General features: G+C 40.9%; 1 protein-coding gene across 3 annotated transcripts in view; it reads left to right on the forward strand.

Moving 5' to 3' along the window:
- Positions 1 to 25,551, forward strand: part of si:dkey-92j12.5 (multiple PDZ domain protein) — a 35,768-nt gene that overhangs the window by 2,752 nt on the left and 7,465 nt on the right. For 2 of the 3 annotated variants that reach the window (XM_040146151.1, XM_040146152.1), the window contains exons 4-32: positions 462 to 689; positions 1,011 to 1,079; positions 1,283 to 1,405; positions 1,925 to 2,008; positions 2,705 to 2,812; positions 3,019 to 3,121; positions 3,316 to 3,407; positions 3,837 to 4,050; positions 4,413 to 4,487; positions 5,083 to 5,162; positions 5,354 to 5,500; positions 6,626 to 6,811; positions 7,003 to 7,164; positions 7,651 to 7,860; positions 8,844 to 9,014; positions 11,012 to 11,135; positions 13,561 to 13,759; positions 15,242 to 15,283; positions 17,170 to 17,496; positions 19,700 to 19,900; positions 20,488 to 20,665; positions 21,034 to 21,144; positions 21,557 to 21,622; positions 22,057 to 22,128; positions 22,616 to 22,715; positions 23,937 to 24,145; positions 24,506 to 24,597; positions 24,709 to 24,838; positions 25,100 to 25,192. In XM_040146151.1, the coding sequence (XP_040002085.1) occupies positions 462 to 689; positions 1,011 to 1,079; positions 1,283 to 1,405; positions 1,925 to 2,008; positions 2,705 to 2,812; positions 3,019 to 3,121; positions 3,316 to 3,407; positions 3,837 to 4,050; positions 4,413 to 4,487; positions 5,083 to 5,162; positions 5,354 to 5,500; positions 6,626 to 6,811; positions 7,003 to 7,164; positions 7,651 to 7,860; positions 8,844 to 9,014; positions 11,012 to 11,135; positions 13,561 to 13,759; positions 15,242 to 15,283; positions 17,170 to 17,496; positions 19,700 to 19,900; positions 20,488 to 20,665; positions 21,034 to 21,144; positions 21,557 to 21,622; positions 22,057 to 22,128; positions 22,616 to 22,715; positions 23,937 to 24,145; positions 24,506 to 24,597; positions 24,709 to 24,838; positions 25,100 to 25,192 (3,996 nt within the window). The remainder of the gene's footprint in view (positions 1 to 461; positions 690 to 1,010; positions 1,080 to 1,282; positions 1,406 to 1,924; positions 2,009 to 2,704; positions 2,813 to 3,018; positions 3,122 to 3,315; positions 3,408 to 3,836; positions 4,051 to 4,412; positions 4,488 to 5,082; positions 5,163 to 5,353; positions 5,501 to 6,625; positions 6,812 to 7,002; positions 7,165 to 7,650; positions 7,861 to 8,843; positions 9,015 to 11,011; positions 11,136 to 13,560; positions 13,760 to 15,241; positions 15,284 to 17,169; positions 17,497 to 19,699; positions 19,901 to 20,487; positions 20,666 to 21,033; positions 21,145 to 21,556; positions 21,623 to 22,056; positions 22,129 to 22,615; positions 22,716 to 23,936; positions 24,146 to 24,505; positions 24,598 to 24,708; positions 24,839 to 25,099; positions 25,193 to 25,551) is intronic. The other variant, XM_040146153.1, reaches the window with a different exon arrangement.

Raw genomic sequence — 25,551 nt, forward strand, 5'->3', positions numbered from 1 at the left:
TCCTTGCATTCCCGATCTTATAATTTTTCCCTCTCTGCTCAGTTTTAAACCTGTCTTTCTATATTTTCTTTTGGCTAATAGACATTAACCCTCAATCCCTACTCTCTCTCCCACATCTTTTTTTCATTGTCTCGCAATTCTCCTTCCCTGACTTCTTTATCCTTTCTATTTCCCTCCATCATTCTCTCACCCTCGTCCCATTCCTCTCTGTCTCCATATCTGCTCTCTTCAATTAATGTCACCATCTCTCTATCAACCCCCTTCCCCATTTCATTATCTCCCTCATCCATTTCTTAACAATCTTTCTTTCTCTATTCCCTTTCCTTCTTCAATCCTTTCCCGATTCATCTATTCACTCTCTGTCCCACCCAATCCATCTTTCCTACTTCCATCCTCTCCATTTTTACTCGTTTCTTCCCATTTCTCCATGTGTCGCATCTGTTCCTCCCTTATCCTACCAGGGGAAAGGCGTTTCCAAATCTGTGTCCATGAACTGTGGCCCGTGCCAGGGCATGGCGGTGGGGTTGAAGATGCTGAGCCACAGTGACTCCTACACATGGGCCATGGAGAACCGAAGGCCCAGCACTGCCAGATCCTTCCACAGGGAAGGCAGCACCTCCTCTCTGGGCTCACAGGATCTGTCCTTCTCAGACATCTACCCAGACAACTACATTTACACCGAATCACAGGTATTTCAAATATCCGCCATAAACGAAAGATGAGAGAGAGAAAGAAGAGATAAGCAATAGGGATCAATTTATTTTTAAAGCACTCAGTTCATGAACTAAGCAAATTCTTTTTTTTTCTTTCAATTGTAAAATGTAACACATAACCATTTGAAATGTCACATTTTACATTTGAGAACATTACATTCCATTATAAAAGTCAAGCACAGCTGGATATATCATCATCTGATGGTTTCAGATTATCATAAGAGGCTGCTCAGCTAACTCAGTGCCATTTAAAGTTTGCTTTTATTTTACATGACATTTATGACATTTATTTTTTAGTACTGCACTCCCCCTCGAATCTCCCGCACCTTGTCGATGGGGAGAAACCTGTCTGCTATTGCTCATGAGGTACAGTGGTCTTGCAAGTGAGGTGTTACTGTAGAGTTAAATGTGTGTCTGTGGATGTGGATGAATACGGGTATCAAGCACATTTAGCACTTCACCCTGTTAATATTGTTTCACTTTTTCGTTAACAGTTTAATTAGGATAGATTTTCTTTCACCTCCCCCATTTTCTCTCCCTCCCTTTTCTTCTAACCTCTGCCACATTAGAGGCGTCATGTGGAGATGATTGAGCTGACCAATGATGGGAAGGGGCTTGGCTTTGGCATCATAGGGGGGCGGAGCACAGGAGTCATGGTCAAGACCATCCTTCCTGGAGGAGCTGCCGGCCAGGTAAATCCACTTGCCAATCAGTCACATAGCCATAGCTTAAACGAGGAATAATTTGATATTTTGCGAAAAATGGTTTTGCAAATTCATGACGAGAAGAAGATCAGTAAGAAAATCAGTACCACTGTCACGTCAATCCATTAAATAAAAAGCCACAGCCAGGAGTTTGTTAGCTTAGCTTAAAGACAGCCAGCACCTTTAAAGCTCAATAAATAACACGTTATTACTCATATGTTTAATCTGCACAAAAACTGAAGTGTAGGTACAAGAAACTGTGGTTGTAGATAGACCTGAGAGTAGAGTATTATTGATCTTCTCACCTAACTCTCAACAAGCAAGCAAATAAGTTTGTTTCCCAAATTATCAAACGATTCCTTTCTTTAAGGAGTGAAATCTTACAACAAACGCCATACGGAAATGCTCTATTTAAGTGAAATGTGTTGAGTATTATCTCCAGAATATGTTTAAATATTTTATCAAAGGCCAGTTTCTAAATGTTTCTATTGTAATTGGGCTCCTCAGGATAAGCGCCTGCGCAGTGGAGATCAGATCCTGAGTATCGGCGATACGGAGCTGGCAGGCATGAACAGTGAGCAGGTGGCACAGGTGAGGCATCATTTGTAGAAACTTTACAAAAGTTGATGATGAGATGAAGTGCTTTTTCTCACTGTAGATCTTTTTCTGTAATGACAATGCTTTATGTGATAGATGTTTAAATTAACAGCTAAATCTGATTTAGCCGTCTGGCCCAGTCACTGTGTGTAGCCCCGTTCGAGACTTTCTCATCCACTTCGTGGAAGACAGTCAGGGTTCCATAGAAAAGTTCAGGGAAGTGCGCTGCTGTTTCTAACCAACCATGAAGTACCAGTGGGTGTTTTCTACCGTCTGGCCTCAGGAGGCAGCAATAAACTTATTACAGCTCGGCTAACCACAATTAGGTTAAGAAGACGGCACACTAGAAAACTTCCTTGGAAAAGCGAAACAAAGGTGAGTTATGCTTTATAAGAGGTGTTTTCAAACAGAGCGTTTTGGTTTTACAGGAGCAAAGACTTCAAGGATAAAGACTGATTGGCTCGTTTAGAAAAAGTATGCCTAGTTAATTTCCCCCACTTCTGATAAAGAGCCACTCTCCTGAGTTTTTCTATGGAACAATCTGAGACATTTCTGGACAGGTCTAACCTACTGTATGCGATACTGTCTCTCCAGGGCAGCTGTCTCTTAACAGATTTTTCATTTTATGTTACTTATTTATTTTTGTCACACACTCACTTTCATCCTTTTCACAAATGACCACCTGGCAAGGTGCTGCGAAATGCTGGTAGCAAGGTGAAACTGCTCATTGCCAGGGATATTACCAAGGACAACCACCTTTCCTCTCCCGTCCTCAGCCAGGACAGCTTGGATGGCAAGGTTTGTGTGTGTGTGTGTGTGTGTGTGTGTGTGTGTGTGTGTGTGTGTGTGTGTGTGTGTGTGTAAGAATTACACTACAAAATTAAAGTCAAATACAAACTTTCTATGTAAAATAATTGGCTAATCAGTATTATAAAATGTGTAATACAGTATTCTTCAAACACAAAAGATAAGCATAAGGTTTTTCTTTCTGTGTTCCTTTCCAGCTCAATGACTTGAATGATGAGTATGAGTTCAGTGTGCAGTTCACTAAGAATAGCCGGGGCCTAGGATTCACCATCTCTAGCTACTTAGGTGACCTAAACTCAGGTAAGGATATCTACTAAGTGAAAAATTAGCCAATTATCATTATTCCCAGCTAAGCTGATGGAAACAAACTGGGGAAATAATAAAATTATTAAGAGTACCTCCTTAAGGCAAGGCATTATTGATGCTGTGTGAGTTTGGAACTACATTTACACAATCAATTCTAAGTTTCCTTTAATTTATCTTGCCCTCCTCAGTCTACAGCGCCGGTGTTATAGTGAAGAGCATAGTGAAAGGCAGCACTGTTGATCAGGATGGACGCATCCACATTGGAGACATCATTCTATCTGTGAGTTCCACTGAAACCACAACAGATAACTTTTTTATTGTGCTCTCTGAAGACAAATACCTTGTTTTCTCAAATATATTCTCTGCTGAATCTTAACGATTTCAGCATCTCACATTCTGCAGTTTGCAACTTATAGTAGAGCCATTCACACCAACTAGGGTCTTTTTTAGTTGATGAAAGGGAATTTTGCTGGTTTTACTTTTAATCCCATCCATCTCCTCATCATATCTTGTTTTTACCTTCTCTCCTCATCTTGATCCAACCTACTTTAATTTTTGATTACTATTGATTTCTTTGTATGTTCCCAATTACTTTACCTGCACTTGTGGTACCTTTATACCATCCACTCTATGTCTGCATCATACCTTCGCCTTCATCCTGACTCTTTTCCCTACTCCCTACTTTAACATCTCTTGTCGTCTCCCACAGGTGGATGGGGTGAGCCTGCAGGGCTGCAGTGAGCAAAGGGCAATGGAGGTGTTGAGGAGGACAGGTCCCCTGGTCAGACTGGGGTTGCTGAGGAAGGCCGTCCATCTGAGTCACATCCTGCCCCCGGTTCCTCCCCTGCAGCCCCTCCGACACTCCCACAGCTTCAATGAGGGCAATCCTTATAGAGTGGGCCTCAACAAGATTCAAGAGACAGGTGCTTTGTGTTGACAGAGGGGAACATATTGGCTCAGTTGTATTATGAGGGGATTGGTTTTGAAGTAACTTAGCAAATGCTGATTTGACAGTCTGCACTAAAATAAACTTGTGTAAATAATCAACAAGTAATCTAGTTAAATAATCAAAAAAATAAAAAACAAAAATAAATTTCCAATATCTGCTCAACTAGCACTGAAGATATTTTGGTACTTATTTGGGCTGATGATGAACTTGCATGAAATCTCTTGCATGTTGTCAACTCTCAAATGCTTGCTGGGAAACTGGACACATTATCTTTTTTCAACTCAAGTGTGATTGAATCCCTGCATTCGTGCTAAAACCTGTTTCCGCGTCTCTCAGGAATCTGCTCTCTACGTGAGATCTCCCGGCGAGCAGCATATGCCAGCAGACAACCCCAACATGATTTCAGAAACGGTAAGCTACCCTTCCCGTACTGCACTGCAGTCTGGATCATGGGACTTAGTCTGATATGCTAATTTGGCTCAGGGAACAGCAATGTGGCAGCGAAGCATGCTCTTTGATGGGGGGCTATTTATAGTGTTGTGCAGTCATGTGTTTATCCAACTCATTCAACTCATTCCAGATGATTTGTCTCTCACCCCGCCTTCATGTATGGCTTTATTTAGACAAGGATTTCTGGGCTTGATTAGAGAGCACAATCAAATGAGCCCTGATTGCTGTAAGGCTTTAATAGTAGAACGAGAAAACGTGAGTTTGCCAAAAAATCCTAACATGGCAGGACTGATAGTGCATGTCTATGTGCCTGTAGTGTGGACATGTGTGTGTATGTGTGTGACTGTCTGAGGGGTTGTGGGTTGACATCCTTCTTTGCCACGAGGAGAATTAAACTGGCTTTTCTCTACACAACAGCATAGGCGATGCTTTCATATAGGATCCTATTCTATATTAATTGGATCATTTAGGGCTGTGAACAATGTGAGTGGGGATGTGTGTTTGTCACTGGTTGCAAATCCGTGCGTGTGATATAAGGGTGATGCACATTTTACAGGTGTGAAACTGACGCCAGCTGAGGAGGAGAACCTGAGGAAGAGGTGGCAGCATGTAGTTGGACCCCGATATGAAGTTATTGTACGTCTCTCTGTTAAGAAGATAAGCATTAAATATAACATGCACAGACAAAGTATTAAGTATTAGTATTATATGTAATGTACAACATTACATGTAATTACCCATTTAAAGAAGAAAACCCCACTTACTTCCACACCATTTGCTTTTCTTCCTTTGTTTCCCACCACCCAACTTTCACCCTCGCTCTTTAGGTGTGTCAATTGGAGCGTTTCAGCGAGACAAGTGGTCTGGGCATCAGTCTTGAGGCTCGGGCAGGACATCATTACCTTTGCTCCATCTTACCTGAGGGACCCATTGGCCAAAGCAACAAGATCCTGACTGGAGACCAAATATTGGAGGTAACCAACTGATGCTGATCCTTTCAGCCAACTGTTCTGCATATTCATCCTTTAGTGGTTTGATAAAGATATGATCCGTGTGGGGCTGATTATATTGCCACATCTGTGGCAAAAAGGTTCGTTCTTGGATTATCTTTAGTTCACAGTACCATAGTTTCACGTCTGTTTCCAGCTTTTTTATAATGGCATCTAGCCTGTTCTTTAAAGTGCTATTAGAACAGCTACCTGGAGTGGGTGGCATATTGCATTTTGAATAACAACACATATATCTGATTAAGAAGAATAAGACAGCGGACATCCAATTTTTTAGCTTAAACCATACAGTATAGTTTAGTTCTCTCTTTCAACACACACAATTTCAAGTACACTATGCAACTTTTTCCCTTAAGGCCGCAAAAAACTAGTCATAAGAAGGTGGACATGAGTGTGCATGACTCTGTACATTTGTGCCAGTACTGTAGGGGAAGAGGTTGCCCTCCTCCCCCTCCACTGGGCAAGTTTACGCACCCACACATATCACTCATCATGATGAGCAGTCTGGTGAACGCTTGGACAATGTACAGTAGCTTAGCTTGCCATATAGAAAACACTGCAAACTGACTCGTGTCTTTCCTGCCTTTGAGTGCGCAAGCCAACATCTGTGTCACTGCTCAGCCCTTTGATCTCCTTCAGACGACATCAGCATAGCAAAGCCAGCGTTCATCTCTGTTTTTGAATGAGCCACACGCAGTTTAGTTACCGCTTTCACCTTGAATTGTCCTTACTGTGACTTGATGTACTGTTTCCACTAATTGCTCCTTTATTCCCAAAACTGAAATATCACTAAAAATGTCAAATTTAATGACTGTCTGGCAGATGTAGTCATGGATGTATTGTACATACAGATACAATGACAGTTTGAGACAGACACAAACATACAGTAATATCCAATACTCTAAATACTGTTATTCTCTTGTGAAAAACATTAACACATTGTATCTTTAACCTCTGATAACCTCTGATTGGTTTTATCATGTATTTCTACAAAAGATACCAGCATGACTCAGCAAATATATATATATACATGTATACACATATGTATATATATATATATGTATATATATATATAATTTATCTTCCTGGCAGGTGAATGGGATCCCTCTCATTGGAGAGACACATAAAGAGGTGGTCAATATTCTGAAGGAGCTTCCAATGCGTGTATGCCTGGTGTGCTCTCGCATTGTACCCCCGTCAATTCCTGACAGTGATGAAGAAGATGATGATGATGTCCATCTCACCCTGAAAGAGCTGCTGGCTGACTTCAATGACAAGGTGAAGGCACACATTGAGGAAAGGATGAATAGAGGGATTAAGCATTAGTGTAGACATCCTTTTCCTTAAAACAATATAAATACCCTGGAAGTTTTACTCATGCTCTGCATTTGAAATGACACTCTAAGATGCAGCTGACCTGCTATTCTTTTCTTATCAATCTCCTTGTCTCTTGTCCCTGCCTGTCCCAGTTGGACCAGGGTTGTATCATTCCCTGTCCTACAGCTGAGGACATCACCAAGCGTGGCGTGCCTCCCATGTCACCTCCTCTGGCCATGTGGGAGAGAGAGGCTCAGGTGGTCGAGCTGGAGAAAGGCGAGTCGGGACTGGGCTTCAGTATCCTGGACTACCAGGTCAGAGAGATGCCCTTGAGCCTTTCTACAAATAGAACAGACTGTAATAGGCTGCAGTCTAAGAATATCATTGTCAGTTTGGATACGGTGAACACTAAGAAAATGGAGAAGCAGGGAGGTGGACTTCTACAATATATTCTACAGGGAGAATTCTTGTATTCAGTGTTTTAATGTGCCAAACTGCTGAGACTGGAAAATGCTCTGTCAGTTTCTGTTTAAGATTTTAGATTAAAAGCATGCCCACTGTTTAGCAAAGATCTGTGTTATGGCTTTCAAGCCGTGATAAGAAATAGCAGCTTTATCATAGCTGGTTGGCCCTCTGTGAGACAACCCAGTCCATTTTGTTTTCTTATTAATAGCAAGTCTCTTTTAACCTGTTGTTTACCTGCATTCATCTCTTGATCTAATTTGCATATCTAATTTATCTCAAATTTTCCAAGTATATCTTCATTGAGCCCCCCTCTCCATCCCTGTGTTTAACTCTAGGATCCAGAAGATGCCTCTAAAACAGTTCTGGTAATCCGGTCCTTGGTGCCTGGAGGTGTAGCAGATCGAGATGGCCGTCTGCTACCTGGTGACCGACTCATGTTCGTTAATGAAACTGACCTGGAAGGCTCCAGCCTGGATTATGCTGTGCACGTCCTAAAGTCCACAGGCTATGGCCCTGTCCACATTGGTGTTGCCAAACCCCTGCCAGTATGTGAAGATAATTAAATCAAAGTATTTGATTTGTCAGTAGAGAAATTAAGGGAGAGATGGGGATGGAACGTGAACTGCAGACACTGCAGCTCACAGTCGGCGCTTTAACCACTAGGCTACTAAGACAACCCATGGTTTCATTTTATAAGAAGTATATTTCAATATCTGTGTGAGACACGCTAGTAAATTTTAGTTTACTATTTGAGACATTAAACCCTTCACTAAAAGAAAAAGAAATGCACAGCTAGGAGTGGGGCAATCCTCTAACACAGTATATGTATTTTTTTTAAAATAACCGGACAAGATTGTCTACTTATGGCTCATCCGGCAAATGAAATACGTGACAAATCAGGGTACTTTATCACTATGGTGCTGATATGCAGATATTAAAGGTATATTAAGGTGTAAATGGTCATGGATTGATGTGGCAATCTATGACCATGGACACATTTATATTATCACACGGAACATATCATCATGAGCAAAACCGTGAAATGTGTTCTGAAAATATATTCATTATCATAGGCTACAACATGTACTGTATACAACCCATAAATTCCCAACCCATAAAATCCATAAAAGTGTATATTTTTTCCTGACCTAATGAATTCTTCATCAAACTAACATTTTATGATTAAATACACAAGTAATTTCCACATTTATGCAAGATAATAACATACATTTATGTTTTTTCTTGATTATAGTCCTATATTTCTTCTCCTTTTTGTTTTGGACTGTGGCTTAGTAACAAGGAACAGAGAATCCAGTTACAGGCCATCTGAATTTTTAATGCATTTGAGTGATGAACACAATGCTCGACCACACTACAGATGGAGAGGGAAGGGGAGAGGAGTAGAGAGTCTCTAATTTACAGTCACCTTCTTTAGTCTGTTTGCTTCGTTGTGAATTTGCTCTCTTGAAGCACACAGCCCATTTTTCCAACCTCTGTTAATTTAAACTTTGAAATTTTGTATTCTCAGCTGGAACTGTGTGGTGGCCTAACGCCCATCTCGGAGAGGAGCACGCGGGCTTCCGGTGATGACACTGACAGCCAGACTCAGGTCAGCCTGCTAGCTGAGGCAGCCGAGTCGAGCAACAGCACTTTCAACTCTGAGGACAACAGCATCATTCAGCCGTGTTACACTACAACGGTATGTCAGACTACATAAAATTAGCATTAGTCACAAAAAGCTATTTATATAAATGGACAGCTCTTTGTACATACTTTCTAGTCACGTTTTAGCTTTTGTGGATGGAAAAGCAATGGGGGGGTGCCCTTTACTTTCCTGTGGTGCACAAGAGAGTAAAGGGCAATGTTTGTTTCTTATATTTGGCCTGACAAACACACCAACATCAGAATATGAGGTTAGTTGCTTTACTGCAACATTGTTTAAACTGTGCACAAAACATGTTAAAAGATGTTGGATTAATATTGCTCAGAGTTAGACAATTAATTTTTGTTACAACTGCAGTTTTCTGTGTTTACTGGGTGCAGGATATACATCTGAAATAAATAGAATTGTCATAATTGTCAAAATTTACAAGTTTAAAATGTGTAATTTGGACCATAAATCCAAGAGAAATACAGTGTTTTGTATAATCATGCACAATCATCTCACAGGATTCTTACTGATCAGCAATGGCTTGATTCTTTAGGCTCAGCGGGAAACATCTTTGCAGTGACAGTTACAGTAACACTGCAACAGTCTGAATCTTTTAGTCCATCACACAGGAAGGATTGTTCATTACCATGCAAACCTGAGATTCTGTAGGTAGCCATTTTAGCTGCTGTAAAGGAGATTACCATGACAGTATTTGTTCTCTCTGTTCACGTACTATAATGGGGAGCTTAGAGACGGCTGTATCAGTATCACTGGGTTAGGTATAGAGAAAGTACTCAGTGTCAAAGACTTGTTGCTCCATTGTGGCCTCAACTCAGTCTTATTGAGGCAGCCTTTTGTACTCGCTTTTGCTTAATTACCAACAATTGCCCCTCAATGAAAAGTGCTTACTGCTTGCAAGACACTGGCACCTGCTTTAATACAAGGACACACAATTGCCAGGAGTGTTCTCATCAAACACAAGCTTGCTGCAAAGTTAGCTTCAGAATTTCAGTGCTGCTAGTACTTTGTGTGAAAGTTCAAAGAAGATCTCCTCATTGCCCTTCTTTGTGAAGTGCCTGGGGGAACAAAGAAGTTACCGTTCTGCATGTTTTACATCTCAGAATTATTCCAAACGCCCTCATCCTGGGAGTTAATAGTTGTTTGAATTTATTCTGTTGTTTTTTGGGGGGTTTTTTTTGTTTGTTTGTTTTTCTTTTTTGGTCCCACCAGTAGGTCCCACCATAGTTGTTTAAGACTTTAGTGAACCATGTCATGTGCAGCAAAGCCTACGATGTGGGAAATCTGCAGATGTCCACCTTAATTGCTGCTCCTCTACAGCCCTATTTATTTGTTTACCAGACACCACTCTTGACTTTTTAGCCATGCTAGAAACATGACTCTAGGAATTGCAATATCAGTCAGTCAGTCAGTCAGTCACTCAATCAGTCAGTGGGTTGGTTGGGCCACCACTTTGGTCCAGACTGAAATATCTCAACAAATACTGGATGAATTGCATTAAATTGTGTACAAACATTCATGGTCGACAAAGGATGAATCCTACTGACCTTTCCTCTAGTGCCGCCATGAGGTTAACATTTGTGGTTCAGAGTGAAATATCTTGACAACTATTGGATGGATTGTCATGAAACTTGCTGCAGATGTTTAACGTCCCAGGAGAGTAAATTCGAATCTTTTTCTTAATAAATTTGATCCCCTGGCCTCGCTATAAGCGCCATTGTCAGGTCAAACTTTCCATTGTCCAATACGTTGGCTTCTGACCAACCATACCTGCAGAACTAATGACCTTTCTATCAGCGTCAGCCTTACTTTATGTTTACTGCTAATTAGCCCGTTAGGACGTAACTGATAACACAAAGATGTTGAACACGTTAAGCATTATATTTGCTAAACATCAGCACCACTGTGGCTAAGTATGGCCTCACAGAGCCACTAGCATGCCTGCAGACTTTTACTCTTGTTTAATGTATTTGTTACAACACCTTCATGTTCTCACTCCCTCATGCCCTCTGTTGTCTCTCTCTTAGGAAAGCCAGCTGCGTAAACGTTTAAGCATCATGGAAGACAACAATATACAGCAAGCCCCACCTCCGCCTCCCCGCACCAGCTTTGAGAGGACAATCACTGTTGTCCGGGGCAACCGTAGCCTTGGTATGTTCTCCGTCTTTCTCATGGTGATGGTGTCTTGGTGTGTGTACATCGCTGGCATGGCAATAATGACACTAATAGGCATTGGTGATGACGACTGCCCTGAAGAAGAGTGGTGAAGTGCTGTGCTCCTCGCACCTTAGAGAGGAGATGATTACTTTTTGTATGTGTGTGTGTTTGTGTGTATGTAGGTGTGTGTGTGTGTGCGTGTGCGTGTAGGTGTGTGTGCAGGTGTGTGTGTGTGTGTGTGCGAGTAGGTGTGTGTGTAGGTGTGTGTTTGTATGTGCGTGTGTGTGTGTGTGTGTGTGTGTGTGTGTGTGTGTGTGTGTGTGTGTGTGTGTGTGTGTGTGTGTGTGTGTGTGTGTGTGTGTGTGTGTGTGTGTGTGTGTGTGTGTAAATTAGTGTGCTATATGTGTATCGGTGTGTCTGAGTGACTAGTAAGGGAGTGCATGAATGGTCAAAGTAATGGGAAATAATCTAAAGAAGTAATATTGAAACCAGTGAGTAAATATTAATTGGAATGTTGATCTAAATATATTTATTTTTATACTCCAGTGTTCAGAGTACATTGTTTTAACTGCTCCAAGACCAAATCTAGTGTTTGGCCATTCAAACATGGCAGGGAGCAAACGACAGGGTGTCAGGCGCTCCTGCACTTTCATCTAAGGGCACTATGCAAAGCACATGGATACAAACTCATTTGTATTCTGGAAACGTGTTCCAATAAGGCACTACACTGCTTGTGTGTGTGTGTGTGTGTGTGTGTGTGTGTGTGTGTGTGTGTGTGTGTGTGTGTGTGTGTGTGTGTGTGTGAAAGTTTGAAATTATGTAAATTTTCATAGGTTGAGGAAATCAAGGTCAACACCAAAAGTCTGTGTGTCACTGCATTCTTTGGTTTTCATCTGTTTAAAATATTGTAGATTTTATTGCTGTGATATTAATGTAGCATAGGTCTGGAAATCAAAATGTGGAGGGTATACAGATTTTGTGTGATTTTGGCTTTGTGAATTTAAATATATTTGAAGCAAAAGTTTCAGCATGGGCTGAGTTACTGTCTGTATCTGTAAGGCTTGAATATGGGGGATTTTTTTTTTATAAGCAATAGTATTGTAGTACAACATTTATTTGTACTACTTGACCTTCTTCCAGTTATTAGGTGCCATGTACAGTTCTATCCATTACGTATCTGTGACTTTATTCCCAATTTTGGAGATGAGACGTGTGTAAAGTGAATGGTTGGTTTGTACTACAATGATTGTACGGCTTTTAGAGCAGGTTGTCAAAGTAAAATGTTTGATGGACTAAATGAGGTCTTTTTTTTCTTGCCTTGCTCGTCTCAAAACATGAATATATACCGCCTATTTACAAGTCTTTGGGTATTCTTGAATGATATGAACCTATTGCACTTACTGTTTCTGGTACCCTTAAGACGTCTTGTTGAGGTCAAAACAAATAGATTGTCATATAGAAATTTTCATGCGGGAATTTACCATAAATTATTGTTAAACATTTTTGCAGCAAAGTTTGTCGTAGAATAATGTATTTTGATGCTGTGTTGTAGTATTTTAACACCTTTAGATTTTGAGACTTTCAACATAATTCCTTGAAACATCCTCTCATGTCTTTGAAATGTGTCTCTTCTGTTTGTCCTGTCAGCATCAGTAGCTGTGTCTCCAGTTGATTGTATTCCAGGCACTATGATTGTATTGTGATTTGAATGTAATACCAAAAAACAATAAACTATTTATTTGATCAAAAATAAGCACAAAGTTATTTCTTTGACCAACTTCAAATTATGTACAACCATAGTGTTGTGGATGCCCTTAGTTGTTAATGTAGTACACAGGTGCCATAAACCAGACTACCTGATTTGTTGTAGCCTTCCCTCTCTGCAGTGTGTGTATGTATGTGCATGAGGTGTCTGTATGTGTGTGTGTGTGTGTGTGTGTGTGTGTGTGTGTGTGTGTGTGTGTGTGTGTGTGTGTGTGTGTGTGTGTGTGTGTGTGTGTGTGTGTGTGTGATGCCTGATTTACCTGCCTCTGCCTGTTTGCATTAATGAAGTGTTTGTGTAATCCGCCTAGCATCCAATTTGATAATGCCAAAGTCAGGTGTTTGTGCCACTGGCATGTGTCACCCCTCTAGTCACCTGTGCCCTGCCCGTCTGTGGGTGTGAGTGTGTGTGACTGTGCTCGCGCACCATATGTGAGTGTGACTGTGAAGGATGATGCTGTTTAAATGTCAAGCATGTGTAGTCTTGTTTGTGTGCTAATCTGCCTAGTGTCTGTCTTGATTATGCTGATTATGCCACTGTCAGGTGTTTGTTTGGGCGACTGTCTGTCTGTTTGGCATGTATTCAAAGCAGCCGTCGCCAACCCTCCACTCACCTGTGCTCGTGTGTGTGTTTGTGTACTTGTGTGCGTGTTGGCAGGGATGTCGGTGAGTGCTATCAAGGATGGCTCAGGCATGCTGGTGCGCAGTGTGGTCCAGGGGGGCTCTGTTAGCCAGGATGGCAGGCTGGGGGTGGGGGACGCCATCTTGGCCATCAACAGAGAACCTACCTGCAACCTGACCAACGCCAAGGCCAGGGCCATGCTCCGCAGACACTCTGTCATAGGGCCAGAAGTGAGGTGAGGAGCCAGACACTGTTCAACAGCAGTAAAATGTAGAGAGTCCTGCTCTGCGCTGAATAAATAACGTGGTGGTTTCTATTACATCATGGTGTAGCTCACATAACTCTATGACAGCTCTTAAAGACATTTTAAGTTTTCTCACTCTCTCACTAAACTCCGACTGAATCACCTGTGCTTAGTAATCCTCAATCTGTATCCAAAAGCACCGGGTGGCTGGATGTGCAACACTTTTTGCATCATCCTCCTTATAATGGCTCAAGTGCTAATTGAACCTTCACATTTTTTAATTGTTGTAGACAAAAAGCTCTTTCTTTGTCTACAACAATTAAAAAATTGTTGTAGACAAAAAGTACAGTTATAGCAGTGAATGTTTTGGTAATTCTGACAGTGGTAGTGTTTTGTTTTTAGCAAAAAAAAATATATATATTTAAGCAAAAACTTAATTGGTGAAAGAATAGCCTTGTACAAGTCAAGGTATAGGTAAATGTAGCCACATTTACTTAAGCAAAGCATTTGCTTAAGCAAAACAAACAGAAAATGTCTTCCAGTATAAAACTCTATATCACTACACATAAAAAACATAGTAGTGTCTAGAATTGGGGTCATAAAAGGGGTCATAATCTGTCCTATTTTAAATATTTCTCTATATTTCATATTTAATGCCCAATGTTTATTTGGACCTTTTAAAGTTTTCACTTTGGAGAAGCCGGTCTTGATTCAATATTAGAAAACTATCAGTAAGCCATCAAAGGAAATAAACTGCTTTCAGAAGCAATTAGTAGAACAGGTTAATTTGGGCATGATGCTTCCTAATCCCAACCGGTTACAAACTCACTAATAATACTAATAGGGTTCCCTAATCCTAAACATTTCCAACTGTGTCATAGGTGTGCTGCATCACTACCAGTAGATATCTAAAACTTTATTGATACATTTTTAATTAGATAAATAACGTGCATTTGAAATATAAAGATCATCCTCTTTTATGAGGATGTGTGTACACTTTCATATGCATATGAAAGTGTACACAACTACAGAACACTCAAACGCAACCTGTTGTTACACAGTGCAATGCCTTTTAACTGCTGTCACTATCTCTACAAACATGAATTGTGTAAATTATAATTGTGTCACTAAATGTGACACGTACAATTAGTACCCTGACTGTTTCTAAATTCTGGGGTCTTATAAAGTTTGGGACCTGAAAATGGGCTTAGTGTCCAGAAAAGGTTGAGAAACCCTAAGTAGGGTGTGTCCATGTGGCACATTTAAAACAGATTCCAGTCAGTTATTTAGCACAGTTATTTATATTACACTCATATGTACTCTCCCTCATGTCATAGTCCAAACAGTTCTTTACTTGAAAAATGAAAAAGCCAGAGTTAGTGGTTGAGAGGGAATGTAGAAATGTCCTTTGGGAATGCAGAGAACAATCAGCCACTGAAAAAAAAGTAATTGAATACTGCTCACATTTTCTAGATCTACCCATGCAGATCTTGACACTCTGTGTGACTCGAATGAGTGAGTATATATACATCATAAATATGTGAATATGTCGCACGTATGTACTGTCTGCAGTCACAAACATGACTTTCACTGCATCATCACCTGTAAATGATCTTGTCTCACTTTGGATCTCCATTACCACCTTGTTTTTGACACTGCAGTCACCGTTGACTGAGGCGCTGCAGTCATATTAAATTAGATTAGATGATGAAATTTTAAAGATTGCCTAAGGGGAAATTGGGTAAATTATTACTTGTTCTAACATCAGCAGTTACGGCTCCACGTTGACAATGCTTGTTTGGCTGACTGGAGTTGTGTCCCACCTCCACCACCCTGCTGCCTTGTGAAACACCCACTCACTCTCTTTCAACTTCTCTGTCTCTTTTCTTTCCGTCCATCTCTCTCTTGCTTTTACAGGCACAACACATGCACACACTGACACACGCGCACATACACAGTCTTTCAACGGTCTAACCTCCAAAAACACCTTTTTCCTGCTATGGGAAATATCTCTGAATAATTCATCACTCATCTCACCTTGAACAGTGCGCTTCTGAATAAAAGAGCATTTTAAAAAGCCTCTCATAGATTCACACACAATACACACACAGACGAACACACACTTTCTCTATCACACACACACACACACACAAAAACACACACAAAACGCTCACCCGCTCACACTGCGTCCTCCTGACAGCACTGCAGACAAACTAACACAGAGTGGAGGCAGATGAGTTGCTTTGGCAGCCTCAGAATAAGACAGACATGGAAGGGTGAGGGCTTGTCACTATCAAGCTGCCTCTGTTGAGACAAGACAGGCTGTCCACATGGCTCAGTCACAACAGCTTAGCGTAGAGGACCTCCATATTCAATCTGCCACCATGAGAGGAAGAGAGAAATCGGCTCTTTCAGCGGAATCAAACAGCATGTCTACTGGTATCGTCACACAAGAATTGAAGTGGGAGGGGGCAGGCTTTAATGATGTCCTTGACACTTACGTTAAATGACATCTTTTATGGCGTAACTTAGACGAGGGCTTATGCCAAACCCATTTTTTATTATAAATGTTTCAGAAACTGTCTTCAATCAGAATTGCATCTTTTAATGACATTAAAATATACATTTAGTCACACTATTTGTTATTACTTCTATTTCTGTTTTTCTTTTCCTCTTGTAGCAATGGCAGAACAAGCAGTGCTGATGGAATGGGGCACATATATAATTTTAGAGCACTTAAAAAAAATCACGTGACATGTAAGACAGCAGCCTCAGTAAATCTGAGTGTTTGATTACTTTATTCATCGTTTTCAAGGTCTGAACTAATAAACAAATTAATTGTTAGTTGCTAAGTAATCACTATTGATTTTTAGACTTGTTAGCATTATTAAACATCACTTCGGGTGTCCAGCTTTCACCTCTCTTATTTAGTGGTGCATAATTACTATGGGTAAGGACTGTTTAATGGTGTAAATTAACTCCAGATTGTCACTAAAATCAAATGGCCTGTTTGATAGGTCTGACTACCCTATCTAATAAACAGACGCACAGATAGGGCTTAAAGCAACAGCTCAACATTATGAGAAATCCATTTATCTGCTCTCTAACCAAAAGTTAGGTAAGAACATTGATACCATTCACCCTCAACCTCATGGCGACAACAAGACTCCAAGAAGTCACTGCTTCTTCTATCTAACCATCTATCGTATATGAAAATCATTCACTAAGTGCCATGTCCTTTGTCTCATTCCTTGTCATCCTATCAGTCATTCTTTGTGCTGGAATTGACAACGAATGGGCAGCTGTGAAAACACATTAATCAGAAGGCTTAAGTGTTATTAATATTTAAAATGTTTTCACCCCACCCTCCCCATTTTTTTTCCACATTCCCCTACCCTCAGTATAACCTATGTCCCAGCCCTTCAGGTGGATGAGCACCGTACTCGTCTGTGTTTGCCCCCTCTGGCATCCATCACAGCAGACAGCACGTCTTCTTCACCCACCCCACCAACAACTTCTCCAGAACCTGCACTTGCCCCAGCCAGATCCCCCAGTGCAGTCAGGGCTCCAGATCCGACTCCAGCATCATCCACCCTCAAACCCTCTGCCTCAATCAAATTTAAAGCTAAAGCTCCAGATCCAGCCACAGTCCCAGCCTCTACTTCATTCAAAGCTCCATTCAAAGGCCCAGCCACAGTTCCTACCATCACCCCAGCCCCAGACTCAAGGTAATGTAAGATCCACAGGTCTCAGCCTATTATTTATGGTCACCTAATCCCTACCCAGGCCCCAGAGTGCAAGATAAACCTGTCTCTGGGTTTATTAAACTTAAAGGCTCCTGCATTATTTCATATTGATATGTTTGCTGCAGACAATTCAGACTGTGGAATAGCTTTACATTCTTGGTTCTTTAATGTGTTAACCTTAGGCTTTTGATTATTATAGCAGTCAAGATTTTATTACTGTAACACATCACACATTTCAACAGTTTCAGTCATGCTAATGATCTAACACCCTAATTAACTGTATCCATGGGGAAACAATGTGTTTCAATATGCAGCCAGCTCACTGTGACTTTCTTCCAGTCCGTATTTTCTCCTCTCCATTCTTCTCTGTGGTAGAGGCAAAAGCTTCTCTGAATGTTGAATCTCTGAGTTATATTTAGCTATTCGCTTATGGATCTCAGTGCTGACTGTCAGCGAAAATGAATTGTTTCGCTTCTGTCTGTCCCTGCCTTCACTCCATCTTCGTATCTCTGCCTTTCTCCTCCCTCCCTCACTCCCATTTCTCACTGCAGCCTTTTCTTCACGCTTATCTTCTTATCTTTCAATACATTTTCTTTGTCTCTTTCTCTGTTAGACTTCTCTCTTGACTCTTTGTGTCTACATCTGTCTCTCATTTCTCTCTCCCTCAGTAATCTTGCTCTGGTCGTTTTCTCTTTACCTCATTTTCCCTCTCCTCCCTTTCTGGGTCCTATCCCTCTCTCCTGGCTGCTCTCTTTCAGCTCTGGTGGAACTATTTGTTCTGCCCTCTTCTGTAACGTAACTGGCTATAGGCTCCTGCTGAGCAGATAGCACTACTATCACTCACCTCCATGGGCTTATTACAGCCCTCTACTGTTAAACATATTCATGAAAAATGAAAAATTCTCTCCTTCTCCTTCTCTACTTCTTTCTCCTACACCTACACACACATATACAGAGTATATATACAGAGATAGTGTATAAAAATAAATAAATATTTATATATAAATATAGATATATATATACACACACACATATACACATGAAGATAGAAGTGCAATAGACACTAACTTACTGTGACCCCCCTAGCAAATGAGTAAACGTGTATTTTCAGGGCTATTTGCACCTAAAGCAGTGTATCTTCTTAAGGCCCACTAATGTAACTCGCTATTGCCAATGTGTCACATTGTGTCAGGACTTGAAAAAATAACACAGTAAGCCAAGATAGCTTGTTGTCCACAGCTCCACAGCAGTTCTGCTAGTGTGATCTGGACTAAGGGCTGTAACAACTAATGATTTTTTTCACTTTGGATTAATTCCTAGGTCATCGTCAATAAAAATGTCAGAAAATTGTGAAAAATTCTTGTCACAGTTTTCTAGAGCTTGGTTTTTTTGACAAACCAACAGTCAAAAACACAAAGACATTCAATTTACAATGACATAAAACAGAGAAAAGCAGCAGATCCTCACACAGAAGCTGGAGCAAGAGCATGTTTGGTATATACATGTATGTGTGGTAATTGACTTAAACAGTACAAAATTGTTGCCAGTAAATTTTCCATCAATCAAATTTTCACCAACTAACTGTATCCGCTCTACACAGAATATTATTTGAGCAGTAAATATAAACTTTATGCATTCTTTTTCATGTCTTCACGCTGGCCAGAGCGAACGCCAGAGGCGTTACGTTTTCGGTTTATCTGTCCGTCTGTCCCATTCTTATTAACGCGATATCACAGGAAAGCCTAGAGATATTTCCTTCAAATTTGGCACAAATGTTCACTTGGATTCAGGGATTAACTGATTAGATTTTGGTGGTCAAAGGTCAAGGACACTGTGACCTCACAAAATACAGTTTTAGCCATAACTCAAGAATTCATATGCTAATTATGATAAAATACAGCTAATAACTTTTATTAAATTCCTTCAAAGTCTTTACTACATTTATTATATGAGTCTGGACAAACATGAATGTAAACTTTAACTTCACTGGTTGGAGGAGGCATACAACCGCGAAGCTGTAATTCTAGTTTAATATGACTGTAATGTAAAATATATCTCCAGAGAGTTAGCTTTTCAGCAAAAAAAAAATCAAATTTAGAGCATAGACAATGATTTATCAGGTTTCCACTCAACATCACACGTTAATTCCATATTATTTCTGCTTGCAATGTTCGTTCACCATCAGTTGGCAGATTCCAAAATCTCTACCTCACAAGAAAAAGGAAGAAGGAAAAGAAGATGGCATCACTGTGGAAGAGAAAGAGGACAAGATTAGTGCAGATGGGAAAGTACCAAAGCTGGAGGTGGAGATAAAGACGGAGGGTAAAGAGGAGGGAGATGGGGATCTCCATTCTCATACCACCGTGTCTTGGGATCAACCTAGAAGGTTAGTGAATCAGTGATGTCAGTAACAATGTCTTTTCTTGTCATTAAATTTTATACAGATTCTCCATTTTCAGCCTCTTTTCAAAACTCTGCCCATGATGCCCTTTATCCTCTCTGTGCCAGAGAAGGCTTAGCAAAATCCTCCTGTGTTCAGGTTATACTCACAGCAGGGGTAGAGCAGCACAGCGCACACGCAACCTGCTCAAATTTCTTCAACCCAGACGAAGCGACTACTTTCTCAAACAGTATTTAATGCATGTACGACTGCTTCGTGCTTGGATAAATCACATATGCTGTACTGCACGACCAGCTTTTGTGTGTCTCTCCCTGGCAGGTATAATATTCTATTGTTTTGAATTAATCTCTGAAACTATCCGCAGTCCTAAGCAGCGGATAGAGGAAAACTGAGAAAAAAAAATTGGATTAATTCTCCTTCTTAAGCATTTTTGCTGTACCGTTTCAAACCAAGTAGGTCCTCATCAGGCATACAGAAGACTTGAATTAATCGTCACTGTACCCGTACCGTAAGAAGGATTTTCAGCTCTACAATATGTGTGGATGTTCCTTGTATCCTGCTTTGTGTTTCAGTGTACAGCTGACTCGAGTATCAGGCCAGTCCCTTGGTATCAGCATAATGGGAGGCAGAGGCATGGGCCGGAGACTGAGCAGTGGAGAGATGATGAGGGGAGTCTTCATCAAGCACATCAGCCCCGGCAGCCCAGCAGCACATAATGGCACCCTCCGGACTGGAGACAGGATACTAGAGGTGTGTGTGTGTGTGTGTGTGTGTGTGTGTGTGTGTGTGTGTGTGTGTGTGTGCGCGTTTGCAAGTGTATAAATGATCAAACATGATAGTTGTATTAGGTCATTGCAGACTATGTTACAAATTAATGAACAGGACTGCTTTAAGGCAACATGGGATTTACAGGATTGGCATATTATTACAAGTCCTTGATTTTTCAGGTAATTTCACTCGATTAAAATTCCATTTTATTTTATCTATAAACAGTTTCTCAATTTAATTCCCGAAAATGTGGAAGATCTTATCCATGTTGCACACCCCTATTAGTCATATCATGACACGTATCCAATGTCATGTCCAATATCTGCTATGTGTATGTTGACTTGGCCAAGGTGTGTGGTGTGGACTTAATAGATGCCAGCCATGAGCAGGCAGTGGAGGCCATCCGCAGGGCTGGAGACACTGTGGTCCTCCTGGTCCAATCCGGACAACACAGATCTCAGGTACTGCGTTTTAGAAAACAGCCAAAAGAAAAGCACATTTCTAATGGCTTAGGATGCATTGCGCAGTGTATCTGCAGGTATGCATACATTACACTGTGTAGCATTTGAGTCTCTTGAGGGTCCAGATTCTATCACACTGAATCTCAATTCTCAGCTTATGCAAAGAGAGGGTGCAGTGTATATTCTATTAGACAACTCCATCAGAAGTTTCAGCAGTGTTGTGGTTGGGAGTTTGTAGCATTACAAGATGATATCCTCTGGACCCAAAGCATACTGAACAAAATTATCTTTAACTGAAAACGTATCTGGTATTATATAACTTATTATATTGGATGCGGCACTTGAAGCATCTGTGTTTCACAGTCATATAGATATTCTTCTGCCCACTCTGCATTTTGTGTTTTGCCCACAGTCGCCTATGCCCACCAACCAAGAAAAACTAACTCGAACACCGCAGTCCAACTCGCACAGCAGCAAGGTAACACTCCTCTACTAGAGACTTACCAACCTTGAGCTAATCATACTTTTTCAATACTTTTCTAGTATAGAAAATGATGTGCACTGAAATTTAAACTGTATACCACCCTACAGAGTCAAAGAGTAGTAGCTACGTTTTTGTGCTTTAAAGGTGTTGACCAGTACTTTAGACTTCAGTGGAACAGATGACAACCTGTGAAGTCATTTTTTCCCTGTTCATGTTCCCACACAGCTACTGATGTTTGACTGCGTATGGCTGTAGTGCTTAGAGAATGTTATGTATAGACTACATTATATATAGAGTGATGAGTCATTAACACCTACAGGGTAGTCCAAAAAGAGTGAGGGAGCTTTACAAGGTTTTTTGAGAGGTAGATTTCTGTTTTGGTGGTGATGTATGTAGGACTATATCTGTGTTTCCCCTCATGATCATAGGACGCAGAGCCTCTCAGTGGTCTGTTCCTTAGTCTCTCCCCTACAAGCCCCTTCACTCCCACCCCCTTTAAGGTTAGTACGTTGTTGTTTGTATATGTGTGTGTGTGTGTGTGTGTGTTATCATGGGTATGCTGGATCTTAAAAGCAGCCTTGCATTAGCATTTGCACTAAGCCAACTTCCAAAAACTTAATTAACGTGCATATTTGTAGATAGAACCCTTGTAGTTCAAAGTCCCTTGCAGCTACCTTGTTTGTTTAAGCCCTTTGTTTTTCTCTTTGATGGAGATGCATAACTCTCTAAATAGACAGTGCATTCTTTTGAAGTTTTTTTTCCATGCACTTGTAAGTTGGTTACAAAATAATGCATGATTCTGGTCATCTTTCATGTTATTTTTAGCTGACATTAAAACTGTGTTCATTAATTCATTCTGTTCATCAGTTTTTCCCAGTGCTACATCAAGCACACTGAACAAGCCTCAGGGGTAGTCAAACTCATGCCTGAAGGACCCCTGAGGCATCCCCAACTCTGCCTATTCAATAATGCAAAACTTCCCCCAAGGTACCTTCGCCAGCATCCAATAGAAAGGATCGGAGAAGCCCCGTAACTGTCACACCACCAATCAAAGCAGCAGCTGAAGATGAGGACGACGCTGGCAGGAGTAAGTCTGCATCATAAAAACGTCACACAGATATACACAGAGATCCTCCAAAGCCCTCAGGAACAGAAGCTGTGCGGCGATTTTAACTAAGTGGCCGCAGTCACACAGTGCAGGTCATGTGATGCCCTCTGCCCAGAAGGACTTTGTGCTATATAAAGCAAGAAAAAAATGTAATACTATGATAAAAATGTCACGAGTCTCACACACTCTTTGAATTATCACAATTCGGAAACATAATTTAAAGGACCATTATTTGAAAGTCACCAACAGCCATATGAGCAAATTATTTCCAGGCTATTCACATGTAAAGCCAGTTGGCTAGGCCCCAACTTTAATGTGCATGCATTACTGGCCAAGAACACAAAAGCCTACATTATGTTCTGGGAGGGCAACTTTCATTTGTTTGAATGGGTTCTAGTTTTCAGAAGAGAACTGAGACTTTCAGTTTCTTCTTTGACACAAAAAACTGTTATTCAAGTTTTATCCATTCTTGGATTTGTTCACTACACTAATGACAAATGTGTTGAATACATTTCCTTCCTCATAAAACATTTGCAAAACCAATTTCTCTTAAACGTTTGAAAACTCGATCGTTTACGTCCCTGTCTTACTTTCACTGCCATTGTTGAGGAACTGTTGGCACGTTACCGCCCCCTGTGGAGCAGTGGAGTAGTTTGACACCATTGGCTGGAATGTGTAACGTGTCATACTCATGCATGAGAATAAACAAAACAGGGACCCATTCATAAAAAAATGATCCATAGCTCTACTAGTGACCAAGAACTCCTGAAAGTACCTTTAAGGGAGTGTATGTGACTCTACTCATTAGCACATACGTAAATTTGAGTCATTCAAAAATTTCTGCCCATATGCACAAATAATTACATATATAATTACATATGAATATAAACATGCAATTATACACAAATTGATAAATTCCCAAGCAATCAGGAACTCCCCCCAAACACACATACCACAAGCATGCGCACACAAGCCATTTAAAGTGACGCTATATATGTGCATTATACAGACAGACAGTTCATCCTTCCCTCAGCATGACTGACAAAATCCCTTCCAGACAAATTGCACCTACACACACCCCCACACACACACACGAGTTCCTTTAGGGTATAATGCTTCCTCTCCACATGAAGTGTTTTTTTAGCTTACCCATCATATCCTCTTCCTCTTCTTGTTTTGTCTCTACTCTGTCTCTCCTAGAAAAGATGCTTCAGCGCTATGGCAGCCTGTCTGGGAAGCTCCATATGATTGAGCTGGAGAAGGACCCTGCGGCTCACGGCCTGGGAATCAGCCTCGCGGGGAACAAGGATGGCTCTAGGGCCTGCATGAGTGTCTATGTGGCGGATATAGACCCTCAAGGTCCTGCTGGTTTAGATGGGAGGATACGCGTTGGAGACGAGCTACTGGAAGTAAGGAGGAGAGTAAATGGGAACTTTAAAAGAAAGGCCAAGAAGTGTTTGAGTCCTAGAGAGAGACCAAATACCAGAGTCAAAATTGAGAGCAGCAAAAGAAGAGCAGTGGGTTGTGGGTAGAAGGCATTGATGAGTACCTGCACATTAGATTTATCAGACAAATTACCATTTGAAGGATGGTTGGCACTGGGCTGGATTCTTGCAATGAGCAACCATGTAAGAGAGATGAGGAGGAAAGTCAAGGGAGAGGAGAAGCTGATGGGTGAGAGGGGGAGGGGGAGAGCGACGTAGGTGGCAGGAAGGCAGATTAATGTGGAGATGGATGGGATAAAGAAAATACTTCTATTTTTCTTCTAGATCAACGGTCAGATCTTGTACGGTCGCAGTCACCAAAATGCCTCCACCATCATTAATAACACTCCGACTAAAGTCAAGATCATTCTCATCAGGTAACATGCAGAGTGATTTTCTTGTGGCAGTTTTTCCCAAACTTTTACTAAACAGGATGTGGGTGTTGACCAGCGCGGGGATAATAGCAGGTTTTGGTGTTGTGTTACTAGGAATAAGGCAGCTCTGATTCAAAAGGCCCAGGGATCCAGAACAGAGTGTGAGGACACAGTCGACTCCCAGATAGACTCTGCAGACCATGGAGGATTATCCAGAGACATCCACCATATCATCCTACCTCAGGTACAATACCTTAAGTACATCTTGGCATTAACCGTTGTCAGGCCTCCAGCTGCACAATTCAAGCAAGCGGTTGAATTGTAACAGAATCTTAATGTAGCAAAAACAGCCTTGATACAAGAGGAAATGACCTTCCCACCCGATTGAGAACATGATAGCAAACACAAATCTTTTATACAAGACTGCTGTTAGCTTCACTAATTCTTGCTAAGACTTCAAATATTGAGTCTGTTTGTCTGCTCTCATTGTCACATTTCCCTCCAGGATCATGTAGGTCTTGGCCTCTGCCTGGTAGAGGACGATTCTAAGGATGGAGTGGTGGTCAGGTCCCTGATCCAGCACGGCACTGCTAGTAAGGTGTGGTATCATCAATAGCATTATCACAATTATCTGGATTCAGTTTCTTTATCTAGCTTGCATACTATATCTCAACCATTTCAGTATCATTTGTTCCTCTCATGCTTAAATGTGCGTGTAATTGCCATTATTATGTTCAACTCCATACATTTTATCAGTGGTGGTAGAAGTGTCTTTTAAAAGTGGCAATACCACACGATAAGCGTGCAATGTATTAGTGACAATCACTGTTATATCGCTGGATTATTATAACTGATGCATTTAAATGTAAGTCACTTTTAATGTTTTAGCCAGTTAAGGTGGAGCTAATATGAGCGACTTTATCTACTGCTGGGTAATCTACAACAATGCATCATATT

The sequence above is a fragment of the Xiphias gladius genome, chromosome 15, assembly GCF_016859285.1.
Source record: "Xiphias gladius isolate SHS-SW01 ecotype Sanya breed wild chromosome 15, ASM1685928v1, whole genome shotgun sequence".
Taxonomy (NCBI): Eukaryota; Metazoa; Chordata; class Actinopteri; order Istiophoriformes; family Xiphiidae; genus Xiphias; species Xiphias gladius.